At 65.6% G+C, this 12412-nt stretch overlaps 1 protein-coding gene across 1 annotated transcript; it reads left to right on the top strand.

Moving 5' to 3' along the window:
* The first annotated feature begins 6453 nt into the window (after positions 1-6453).
* On the top strand, positions 6454-7569 carry SSTR2 (somatostatin receptor 2). Its single transcript, XM_066331842.1, has one exon. The coding sequence runs from the start codon at positions 6454-6456 to the stop codon at positions 7567-7569; it is 1116 nt and encodes a 371-aa protein (XP_066187939.1).
* The last annotated feature ends 4843 nt before the right edge of the window (positions 7570-12412 follow it).

Raw genomic sequence — 12412 nt, 5'->3', positions numbered from 1 at the left:
AGGAGCATCAGCAAAATCACCTCCCACTCCCGTTCCCCAGTGTCACTTGTGTGTGCAGGGACACTCCAGTGTCATAGCCCTGCCTGTCCCAGTGTCACAGCTCTGTCTGTCCCCTCAGTGTCACAGCCCTGCCTGTCCCCTCAGTGTCACTGCCCTGCCTGTATCAGTGTCACAGCTCTGCCTGTCCCCTCAGTGTCACAGCCCTGCCTGTCCCACTGTCATAGCCCTGCCTGTCCCCTCAGTGTCACTGCCCTGCCTGTCCCCTCAGTGTCACAGCCCTGCCTGTCCCACTGTCATAGCCCTGCCTGTCCCCTCAGTGTCACAGCTCTGCCTGTCCCCTCAGTGTCACTGCCCTGCCTGTCCCCTCAGTGTCACAGCCCCGGGCAGTGAGGTGGCAGCTCCCACCTGTTCCAGCAGGGACAGAGGAGACCCAGAGCCCCTGAAACGCACTTTAAACACCAAAAGCGGCACCAATCCGGCGCCATCTCCCATCAAGGCGAAGGAGACCTTACAAGGGGCAGCTCTCAGGGCAGCCAGGACCCAAATCCTTTGGGATTTTTTTTTGCCATAAAACCGTCTGGGGCAGAGAGGCACGTCCTGCCCGGGGCTGGCACCAGGCAGCGTCCGTGTGAGCAGGCAGCGTGTCCCTGCAGTGTCCCCTCCGTGCAGCCTGGGCTCAGGGCCGGGCTCTTTCCCAACCCCGATCCATCAGTGTCAGGCTGGAGCCAGCCCGGATGGCGAGACGGGCCGTGGGGACATCCAGGGCCGTCCCCAAGGACGGGGCAGGGCGGCAGGCAGGGTCACGGGCCCAGCCCACGGCTCACCTCTTCGTCACGGGGCACAAAGGGACACTTTTATCCTCCTCGGGCTGGGGACACGCCGGGAGGGACGCGAGGGACCCTCTGCGGGGCCGGGGGAACGCGGAGCTCCGGGAGCGGATCAGCGCCTGCTGTCACCAGCCGTGACATTTCCAGCTGGAACAGAGCCCGGCTGCCAAGGGCGGCCTGTTCAGCCCCGATTAAATGCGCAGGACCCTCCAGCGAGGCAGGCCGAGCGGGCACGGGCACAGCAGCCGGGACCGCGGCTGCCAAAGGCTCATTAGTGTCAGCGGCTCCGGGACACGATTCAGCGGCGAGGCGAGCGGCCGCTTTGGCCCGGCGCTGCCCCGGCCCCTCCAGAGATCAATAAACCAATTACGGAGGCAAATAACGGCGGGGCCAGAAGGGGAGAGCGAGAGGGAGGAAGGAACCGGCTGTGGGGAGGGCTGCAAGGAGCAAGGACCGGAGCGGGGTGTGGGGAGAGAGCCCCAGGGGTGCTGAGGGCGCTGGATCCCGGGGGTGGATGTGCCCTGGGTCCCAGGGGGATGATCCCGGGATCCCGGGGTGTGGATGTTGCCCTGGATCCCACAGGGGTGCTGCTCTGGATCCCATGGGGATGTGCCCTGCATCCCAGCAGGTCTGGATGCTGCCCTGGATCCCACAGGGATGCTGCCCTAGATCCCACAGGGATGTCGCCCTGGATCCCACAGGGATGTCGCCCTGGATCCCACAGGGATGTTGCCCTAGATCCCACAGGGATGCTGCCCTGGATCCCACAGGGATGCTGCCCTGGATCCCACAGGGATGCTGCCCTGGGTCCCACAGGGATGTTGCCCTGGATCCCACAGGGATGCTGCCCTGGATCCCACAGGGATGCTGCCCTGGATCCCACAGGGATGCTGCCCTGGATCCCACAGGGATGCTGCCCTGGATCCCACAGGGATGTTGCCCTGGATCCCACAGGGATGCTGCCCTGGATCCCGGGAGTGTCTGGCCGTTGTCCCTGGCGCAGGTGAAGGCGCCAGCGCCTCTCCCTCGCCATCCATCAGCGCTGCAGACGCTCCCGATTAGATCTGGCAGCCACCAGCCGGGCCCTGCCGTGCCTCGGGGTGCGGGGACATGGCCCAGACTGTCTGGCTAATTAGCAGCGAGCGAAGCCTCCCCCCGGCCCGGGCATCCCTGAACCGCGGCCAGGCCGCCTCCAGGCAGGAATCAGCGCAGCCAGCGCAGCCACCCGCGGCTGGAGCTGGGAAAAGGCAGGGAAAGGGCAGCGCCAGCCCGAGTGTCCCTGGGACACAAACACCGCGGTCTGGCTGTGCTGGCCTTGTCCCCACGGCCGCAGGGGACAGCGGGGTCCCTCTGAGGGCAGTGCTGGCCACGAGGGGGCTGGGATTGCACAGAGCCGCTCTCTGCGAAGAGACATCATCATCATCATCATCACCACCATCATCATCACTAAGAGAGCCACAGGGATCCTCAGGCTGGCTGCGTGTGCGAGCAAATCCTTCCCCTCCTGACAGCTGGGGAACAGCAACTGCACCCCCTGACAGCACAGCACAGCACAGCCCAGCCCAGCCCAGCCCAGCCCAGCCCAGCACAGCCCTGTACAGCACAGCCCGGCCCAGCACAGCCCAGCCCAGCCCAGCCCAGCCCAGCACAGCCCAGCCCAGCACAGCCCGGCCCAGCCCAGCCCAGCCCGGCCCAGCCCAGCCCGGCCCAGCCCAGCCCGGCCCAGCCCAGCCCGGCCCGGCCCAGCCCAGCCCAGCCCAGCCCGGCCCAGCCCAGCCCGGCCCAGCCCAGCCCGGCCCAGCCCGGCACAGCCCGGCACAGCCCAGCTCTGTACAGCCCGGCCCAGCCCAGCCCAGCCCGGCCCGGCCCGGCACAGCCCTGTACAGCCCAGCCCAGCCCGGCACAGCCCATCCCAGCTCAGCCCAGCCCAGCACAGCCCAGCCCAGCTCTGTACAGCCCAGCCCAGCCCAGCCCAGCCCAGCCCAGCCCAGCACAGCCCAGCACAGCCCAGCCCGGCCCGGCCCGGCCCGGCCCAGCCCAGCCCAGCCCAGCCCAGCCCAGCCCGGCACAGCCCAGCCCGGCCCGGCCCGGCCCGGCCCGGCACAGCCCAGCCCAGCACAGCCCAGCCCAGCCCAGCCCAGCCCAGCCCAGCCCAGCCCAGCCCAGCACAGCCCAGCCCAGCACAGCCCAGCCCCAGCCCAGCCCAGCACAGCCCAGCCCAGCCCAGCACAGCACAGCCCAGCCCAGCCCGGCCCAGCACAGCCCAGCCCAGCCCAGCCCAGCCCAGCCCAGCCCAGCCCAGCCCAGCCCAGCCCGGCCCAGCACAGCCCAGCACAGCCCAGCCCAGCACAGCCCGGCACAGCCCGGCACGGCACAGCCCGGCACCGCACAGCCCAGCCCAGCCCAGCACAGCTCTCTACAGCACAGCCCAGCCCAGCCCAGCCCAGCCCAGCCCAGCCTCCTTCATCCCTGCAGAACGCCGCAGAGCTCCTGCCTCCGCGCCGTGGATCCAGGAGAAAGGCCAGCTCACCCTACCCCTCCGTTGGCATCCCAGCCCCAGCTCCTTACAACACTCGTTTCCAGGCCAGGGGTCGAGAGCGCTCGTCTCCACTGGGACTCCTGCGGGACAGCTGGGAATGGATGGCACAAAGCTTGGAAGGCCTTTTAAAGGCTCTCTGTGGTCACGTAACCCCCGTGCCCCTCTCCCAGGGGTTATTTTGGCCGTGTGGGAAGGGGCTGTGTGTTCCTCCTCTCCCCAGCCCTGCCAGTAAATTGTTTCTCAGCGCGGTGGATGCTTCCCAGGCGAAAGGACAAAGAGGAGTTGATCTGCCAGCACCAAACCAGCTGCTGGTGCAGCGTCCCCCCGAACCAGGGACCACCCAAAAACACAGAGCAGACTCTGCTGGGCTTTAATTCAACCCCAAAACTAGGCAGAATGGAAAAAAATAAAACAACAAATCTCCTTCAAAAGGCTCAAGGATGGCTGCCTGACTCAGCCAGCTCCTGGATGGAGATCAGCTCCGATCAGCTCCTCAATACCCACCGGGCCATCATTTCATTAATTTTATGGGGTTTTTAATGAAGATCAGCTCTGGGTTCAGCCAGGCTGAACCGGCTGGCTCCCCCCAGCTCCCTGGCCCCGGCTTCCCGGCGGAGTGGAAGTGAAAGGCAGGGAGAGGCTGGAGCTGTGATGCTCCACCGGCAGCCCCGGCCAGCTGGAAGCTCCCTGGGATCCCTGTGCCGCCCCTGCTCTGGATTCTCTCCAGCTGGGAGAGGACCCGGCCAGCCCGGGCTGGGTGACCGAGGCTCCCAAGGCAGGGACGTGGCAGCGTCACCCGTTCCGGGGACAAATTCAAGGAGGCAGCGCTGGGAATGCTCAGAGCGAGGCTGCTCTGAGGGAAGGGCACGGCCACGACATCGCTCCTGGGCACAGCAACCAGCCGGGAGAGGATAAACCAGCCCTGGGAAGGTCACAAGGCACCAAACCCCTCTCCTGGGCTGTTCGCCCTCCTCCCCTGCACGGTGGCAGCCACCCAGGGACTGTCACTCTTGGGGACACCCCAAGGGCAGCACCCCAAAGATCCGATCCCTGCTCACACCGGCCGAGCGTCTCCTGCACAGCCTCCCTCCTCTGCCGCTATTACCGGGACATTAATTCCCACATCATCTTCGGCAGAAGCAGCTTTTTCCTGCCTCCTAAAGATTAATGAGGCTGATAACGACTCCGCCGCTGCTCCAGGACCTGATGTCTTTAGATGCGCCTTGGGAAGTGGATGGCGAAGTGAAAAGGAGAAGCTCCCGGCCGCGCTCAGCGGCGTCAGCGCGGGGCTCTTTGTTCACAGTCACTCTTAATTTCCTGCTCTCTATTGTCTCCTGGACAAGTGATGGGAAGAGGGGCAGGAAAAGAGATAATTTAATTGCTCTCAAGATCCCGAACAAACCAGAGCAGACGTTATCTGCCCCAAACCTCTCCTATTTGGTCTTCCTCCTCCAGGGAGAGGCCGTGGCAGGACCCACCTGTACTGCACGAGTTCCCAGAGACCCCAAATGTTTCAGCATCACCTGCCGACCTCTCGCGGGTGGGAGGAGCAGCAGGGACCTGCCTTGGCTTGGCTGTGGGGGCAAGATGCAAACTCCTGGGGCCAAGGCGTCTCCAGTGTCCCAGGGAGATTTTGGGGCTCTCAGAAGCCTCTCGGGCCACCCTCCCTTAGGCTCACAGCGCGGCCACCACGCTGCCATCTCCCTGTCCACCTGCTGGTGGCTCTGGAGGAGCTGAGGCCATGGCTGGAACCAAAATGTTGCTGGACAGTGGCAGGGCTGGAGGCAGGACGGGCAGGGCAGGGTGGGCACCGCAGCGTGGGCACCATGGGGTGGGCACTACAGGGTGGGTGGGATGTGTGGGGGTGTATGGGGTGGGTGGGCACGGCAGGGTGGGCAGTGTGGGGAAGGTGAGCACGGCAGGGTGGGCAGCACGGGCAAAGGAGGGCAGAGCAGGGTGGGCACTGTAAGGGTGGGCAGCACGGGGTGGGCACGGCAGGGTGGGCACGGCAGGGTGGGCAGCACACGGTGGGCACGGCAGGGTGGGCACGGCAGGGTGGGCAGTGTGGGGAAGGTGGGCAGGGCAGGGTGGGCAGGACAGGGTGGGCAGGGCAGGGTGGGCACGGCAGGGTGGGCAGTGTGGGGAAGGTGGGCACGGCAGGGTGGGCAGCACACGGTGGGCACGGCAGGGTGGGCACGGCAGGGTGGGCAGTGTGGGGAAGGTGGGCACGGCAGGGTGGGCACGGCAGGGTGGGCAGCACACGGTGGGCACGGCAGGGTGGGCAGCACACGGTGGGCACGGCAGGGTGGGCACGGCAGGGTGGGCAGCGCGGGGCTCTGCGGGCTGTCCCCGCCCCGGCCCCGCAGAGCCGCCCCGCGCGGGGCGGGGCGCAGCCGGTGCGCTGGTCCAGCGGCGGAGCCGCGCCGGGAGCGGGTGCGCGGAGCCGTGCGGAGCCGTGCGGAGCCGTGCGGAGCCGGGCGGTGCGGAACCGAGCGGAGCTCAGCGGGGCACCGGCGCTGCCGGCGCCTCCCCGGTGCCCGCCGGGCAGGGCCGGGCGGCGGCCGGAGCAGGTGAGCGGCGGGGCAGCACCGCCCGGTGCCTCTGCAGCGGAGAGACGGGGCCGGGGGCGGGGGGCTCCCCGCAGCGAGTTGGTCGCCCACCGGAGCCGCCCGAGCTCGGTGCGCCGGTGGCGGCCGGGAGGGAAGGGGCTGCGCTCGCCGAACGGCCGGCAGAGGAGGAGGATTTCCCTCGGCGCTCGGTGCTCCCGGGCATCAGTCGCACCCACCGGGACGCACCGGTTGGATTTGTGGAGTCGTAAAGGATGCGGGATCGCCAGAGCCAGGAGGAGCTGTGGCGTGTCCGGGCAGGCTGCTCCAGGAGGGGACGTGGGGAGGTGGCTCGGGAACCCCCCCTCGCACGGAGCCTGTCTCCCGCTGAGCTTGGCAGCAGGATGGACAGATCCTCGCCAGGAATCCCTTCATTTCTATTGACTCCTTGATTTCTAGAATCTTCTCCTCTCTCCCCAGAGGCAGGGAAGATGACACCTCGGCCCCTCTGAGCCGGCAGCGCCCAGGGAGCGGCAGAGCCATGGAGCTGGAGGACGAGCTGCCCAACGCCACGGCGTTCTGGTTCTCCCCGGCCTCTCCCTTCGACAACTTCTCCCTGGAGGCGCCCACCAACACCTCCCAGAACACCACGGGCCAGCACTTCGACCTAACCAGCAACGCCATCCTCACCTTCATCTACTTCGTGGTGTGCATCGTCGGGCTGTGCGGCAACACGCTGGTCATCTACGTCATCCTCCGCTACGCCAAGATGAAAACCATCACCAACATCTACATCCTCAACCTGGCCATCGCAGACGAGCTCTTCATGCTGGGGCTGCCCTTCCTGGCCATGCAGGTGGCCCTGGTGCACTGGCCCTTCGGCAAAGCCCTCTGCAGGATCGTCATGACGGTGGACGGCATCAACCAGTTCACCAGTATCTTCTGCCTGACGGTGATGAGCGTGGACCGGTACCTGGCCGTCGTCCATCCCATCAAATCTGCCAAGTGGAGGCGGCCCAGGACAGCCAAAATGATCAACGTGGCCGTTTGGGGCGTCTCCCTGCTGGTGATCATGCCCATCATGATCTACGCCGGGGTGCAGCACAACCACGGCAGGAGTAGCTGCACCATCATCTGGCCGGGAGAGTCGGGTGCCTGGTACACGGGCTTCATCATCTACGCCTTCATCCTGGGCTTCCTGGTGCCTCTCACCATTATCTGCCTTTGCTACCTGTTCATCATCATCAAAGTCAAGTCCTCGGGCATCAGGGTGGGCTCCTCCAAGAGGAAAAAGTCCGAGAAGAAAGTCACCAGGATGGTGTCCATCGTGGTGGCCGTCTTCATCTTCTGCTGGCTGCCCTTCTACATCTTCAACGTCTCCTCCGTGTCCGTCATGATCGTGCCCACGCCCGTCCTCAAGGGCATGTTCGACTTCGTGGTGGTGCTCAGCTACGCCAACAGCTGTGCCAACCCCATCCTCTACGCCTTCCTGTCCGACAACTTCAAGAAGAGCTTCCAGAACGTGCTGTGCCTGGTGAAGGTCAGCGGCATGGACGAGGCCGACCGCAGCGACAGCAAGCAGGACAAGTCCCGCCTCAACGAGACCACGGAGACGCAGAGGACCCTGCTCAACGGCGACCTGCAGACCAGCATCTGAGGGGACGGCGGGGTTTGCGCTGCCCCGCCTCTCCCCGCGGCAGCAGGGGGGTGGCACCGCGGGCTCAGGGCAGGGGTGGCACCGGAGGGGACGGCTGTGAGCGCCCCGAGGGTCTCTGCTGGGCTCCTCACCGCTGGGTCGGCTCTCGAGTGCTGGGAAGGATCCGGGTCAGGAGGAGCCGCCTCGCCAGGAAAACAAAGACAACTCGCGGCGACGCGGCGCGTTTCGACACCGAAGTGCCACGGTGGGCACAGGTAGGGCTCTGCTGGGTCCCCCGTGCCACCCGCGGGGCCGGCTGGCTTTGGGGCTCTGCCACACGCTCACCTGGACACACAGGGGACCTCAGGAGGCCGCAGCTGTGTGACAACGCGGGGACGCACCGGAGCTGGCAGCTCCCGGCGAGTGTCGCTCCCGAGGAGACCTGGATGTTTGGCGTTGCATTTTCCCTGGGTTATTCCTCTCTCCGTGGAGTGCCTCGGAGCCTCCCCGTGCTGTGTGACAGCCGCTCTGCCCGGAGGGGACACGCCAGCACGGAGGCGACTTCCCCACGGGAAGCAGCCCCCGCAGCAGCCCCTGTGACCCCACCCTGCCTCCTGCAGCCCTGCCACGTCCCGCTGTTGCAGAGCCCCTTTCCCTGGCCCTGCCGCGGCGTCACCTGCCCGCAGATTTTCTCCTCGGATGGAGAATTTCCCCCGTTTTCCCCCCGCGGGAGCCGCTGCCCCTCCCGCCGCCCGCAGCTGCCGGGATCGCTGCTCCGGGCACCCGCGGCACGGGCGCTCCGCTCCCTGCTGGGAAACGCTGGGAAGTGTTCGAGCGGCGGTGACACATCGGAGAAGCCTGCCACGGGCACCTGGAGCTGCCGACGGCTGAGATCCGGGTTTGGCCGGCCACGGCCCCGAGGATCCCGGGGGTGACACCTCCCTGCTCCTTCCAGGCAAGTCACGCCGGAGGAAGGGGTGATGGAGAGGATGGCGACGGGAAGGGGAGCGCTGGGGACTCGGTCCCCACCCTTGTCCGAGCCGAAGGGAGCGGGCAGAGCAGACAACGGGGCTCCCAGCGGCTGGGGATGAGGAAGGGCAGGGCAGCACGGATCCATCCCCCTGGAGGCTGCACTGTGTGAGGGGTGGCGGGGCTGGCCCCACATCCGCCCTATTTGGCTTCCCAAACCCGTTCCGAATCGCTCGGCTCTGTCCCTGTCCCTGTCCCTGGCTGCCCTCCCAGCTCAGCACAAACCCGGCGCTCTGGAGCCCGGAGCCCCCAGCCAAGCCCCTCCTCGGCCAGCGCAGCGGGAGCCGCAGGGAAAGCCCAGGGGAGAGGGAGAAGTGGCGGCTTCCTGCCGGAGCACCCGGAGCGGCCGCTGTGCCCGAGGCCGGGGCTGTTCACAGGCCCCCGTTCCAGCGCCGAGCCGTGGGAACGTGGGGGGTTTCGGGGGAGAAAACAGCCGGGGCTCGGTGACCGTGCCCTGCCCCAGCCCACGCTGGTGTCACCGTCACCAGCACACACGGAGCCCTCACCTGGCTGTACGAACCGCGTGGGGTGAGGCTGAGCACGAGGTGCCACCGCCTTTGGGGACCCGCTCGCCCAGCCACGCTCCATTCAGAGCACCAGCCCTGGCAGAAGTTTTCCCGTGGCTCCTGCAGCAAATCTCAGCCTGGGGCATCCCACCGTGCCAGCTCCCCAAAAAGGGTTCGGTGCCAGGCCGGGTGCCCGCTCCTGGCTCTGTTGGACACGGCTCCGGCGTTTACTGCAAGACAAAGCGGAGCCATGTCAGCAATTGTTTGCTTTTAACTCTTTCCTGCTCCTGCGAGGAACAGTGCCAGCGTTCAGGTGCCGGCGGGCACCGTGTGTCCCCTCGCTGTCCCCTCGCTGGGCACGGAGCACAGCCCCGGCGCGGGGAGTGCCCCCGGGCTGCGGGCAGAGCGGTTCCGTGCTGATGGAAGGGCCGGCAGCAGCGGGTCAGGACAGGGTGAGACGCTGCCTGGGGAGCGCCGGGAGCGGGGCTGGGATGAGGCCGGGATGTGGCACAGCCGCAGCGATGCGTCAGTGCGGCCGTGGGCTCTCCGTGGGGGAGGCGGCTGCGTGGAGAGCGGGCGTGCCGTGGGGAGAGGGGCGTGCGGAGCCCCCAGCGCTCACCTGCAGCCGGGCCAAACCCGCATTCGCCGGGCTCTGGCTCCATCCCAGCCGTGTCCGTGCGAGCGCTGCCGCCAAAATCCCGATGGGTGACGAGGGGACATCTGTTCCCAGCTGTGTCCCCGCAGGAGCCTCCAGCTGGGAGCACTCTCCCTCTGCGCTGGTTCGATGTGGAAATACAGAAATCCTGGGAATTCCTAGCGCTGGGAAGGACCCGTGCCCGGGTCAGCTTTGTCCTGGCAGTGACACCTCTGGGTGCTCAGAGCTGTGTCTGAGATGTGTCCCCCCTTTGCACCCAGGGGCGCTGCTGGGGTGGGGATAACGGGGCTGCAGGTGAGGAATGAGGGGCGTGGGGCACTGTCACCAACGTCCCAAAGGCCACCAAGGCAGGGCAGGGGCACGAAGTGACTCCTGGGGGCTGCCAGGGCTCTCCTCGGCCACCTTTCCACCGAGGAAAAAAGGGCAGGAAAGCAAAATGTGCTGCCTTGGAGCGCTGGGAGGGAGCTGCAGCCACGGCCCAAGAGTGACCATAAAACCAGCAAAATAAAACCTTGTGCTGTTCATTGCTGACTAATAAACATCAGCACCGCTGCTGCCGCCGCCGGTAACGAAGTTTTCCTTCCCAGCCACTTGATTTTAGTGGGAACTTGACCTCAGATTGGATCTGCTCTGCAAAGCCTCGCCGGGCTGCTGGCGGCAGGCTGAGAAATCTCTGCCGGTGATTGCAGAGCCAAGAGACTCAGCCTGAGAGTTCTTCACACACAGACTGGCCCTGGGCAGCGGGGATTAGTGACAGCTCCTGCCTGGAGAGGCAGGAAGGGCTTTTCCCAACTCTGAGCTGATGGGAAGCATGGATCAGGGTGTGCCACAGGCTCCCCGGGATGCCTGGAGCAGGGGTCTGGCTCCTGGGGGCTGGGTCACTCCTGCACGAGCCTAAAATTCCCAGTGTGGCCTCCCCAAAGCCTGTGGGAACCAATTCCCCTTTTCCTCCTCACCACTGGTTCCCTCAGTGAGGCTGAGGGGTGGCACCACAGCTCCTGTTCCCACGGGATCCACCTGCATGGAGACACCCCTGCTGTCCCTCTCCTCAGCCCAGGGCTGTGGCTGGGCTGGCCCCGTGTCCCCCTGTGACCCAGCCTGCCTCTGGGGGCTGTGGTGGCCACTGTCCTGCTGTGCTCCAGAGCCAAATCCTGCTGGGGTGGGCACGAGAGGCTGGAGCTGGACATGGAGCCTTCCCAGAGCATCTCTGCAGCTCCTCGTGTCACCTCCAGCGCTGCCTTGGACTGAAACAATCTCCTCCTGAGCTGCACTGCCGTGTCTCCAGAGGGTTTCCCCACCCTGCCTCAGTGGGAAGAGCCTTACCTTTGGGGGAGACTCCACTGGGAGCTCCCTTCCCTCCCAGAACTGCCCATCCTGCTCCATCCCAGGAGAGCTCCCAGCCTTGGAGGCCTTGCTGTGAACGAGCCGATTCCAAACTGCTCAGGGAGAGTCTCCATCCCCTCCCTGCGGCTGCTCCAAGGGGGAATCTCCAGCGAGGCACAAGCAAAGGACACAGCAGACCCCAAAGCTGCCTTCCTGCTGCCCAGTCTGGAACGGGACCTGCTGCTTTCCAGCCCCGGGGCACCTCTGCCCTGCCCTGCCAGCCTCTGACACCCAGCCTGGCACTCCTGAGGGATTTCAGCTCCACTCCTTGCTCGCTCCAGGACCTGGACTGTGAAAAGACAGGGCAGGAGAACCAGACCGGGAGGATCCTCCTCCAGCTGTGTCCTGACCAGTGGACACTGAGGGATGCAAAGCCTCAAAAAAACCATTCCATCTATCCATCCATCCATCCATCCATCCATCCATCCATCCATCCATCCATCCATCCATCCATCCCACCCCACGCTGTGTCTGGGAGGAGGGCCGGGGTGGCTGACTGTAAATAGATGTAAATTGTAAATACTGGATGTGCCCAGGGGGGGTTTCTGTTCCCTGACACAGCCCCACAGCGGAGCCTCGGCTCCCCCTCACCCTCCCCGTGTGCCGGGGCCTTGGTGGCACAGGAGGGACCACGGAGGCTGCTGCCACTCTGCCAGGTGACTTCTGCAGGGCCAGGGAGGTGAAGTGAGGTCTCCCCATTCCCTGCAGAGCTCCAGGGCCCCCAGCAGCACCATCCATCCCCCCGTGTCCGTAGCTGTGCTCTGTCAGTGGATCCCTGGCGAGGAGGACATGCCGAGGGTGTGTCCCTGCTCCCAGCCCTGTTTTCCTTCCCAGCATCATTCCTCAGTGTCCTGGGGTGGGACTGAGCCTTCCTGCAGCCAAGGCTCCTGACAGCCATGGTCTGTGCCACGGCGAGGGGGCTGTGGATGGTTTGGGAGGGAAATAAAAGCGTTTTCCTACAGTTTCTGGTTGTTGGTGCGTGTTGGAGCTGGGGGGAGCAGCGGGATGTGAGCCAGGCTTGGATACCTCCCTGGGAGAGCATCCCAAAACTGTTCAGGTTGGAAAACCCCTCAAAGATCACCGAGGCAAATCCTGGCACTGCCAAGGCCACCGCTGACCATGTCCCCAAGTGTCACATCCACACAGCTTTAAATCCCTCCAGTGATGGGGACTCCACTGCTGCCTTGGGCATATCCAGTGCCTGACTGCCTTTTCCATGGAGAAATTCCTCCTGATGTCCAAGCTGACCCTCCCCTGGCACGATTCGAGGCAGTTCTCTCTTGTTTAAAAC

The sequence above is a fragment of the Sylvia atricapilla genome, chromosome 18, assembly GCF_009819655.1.
Source record: "Sylvia atricapilla isolate bSylAtr1 chromosome 18, bSylAtr1.pri, whole genome shotgun sequence".
Taxonomy (NCBI): Eukaryota; Metazoa; Chordata; class Aves; order Passeriformes; family Sylviidae; genus Sylvia; species Sylvia atricapilla.
This window is presented reverse-complemented; position numbering and strand designations above follow the sequence as displayed.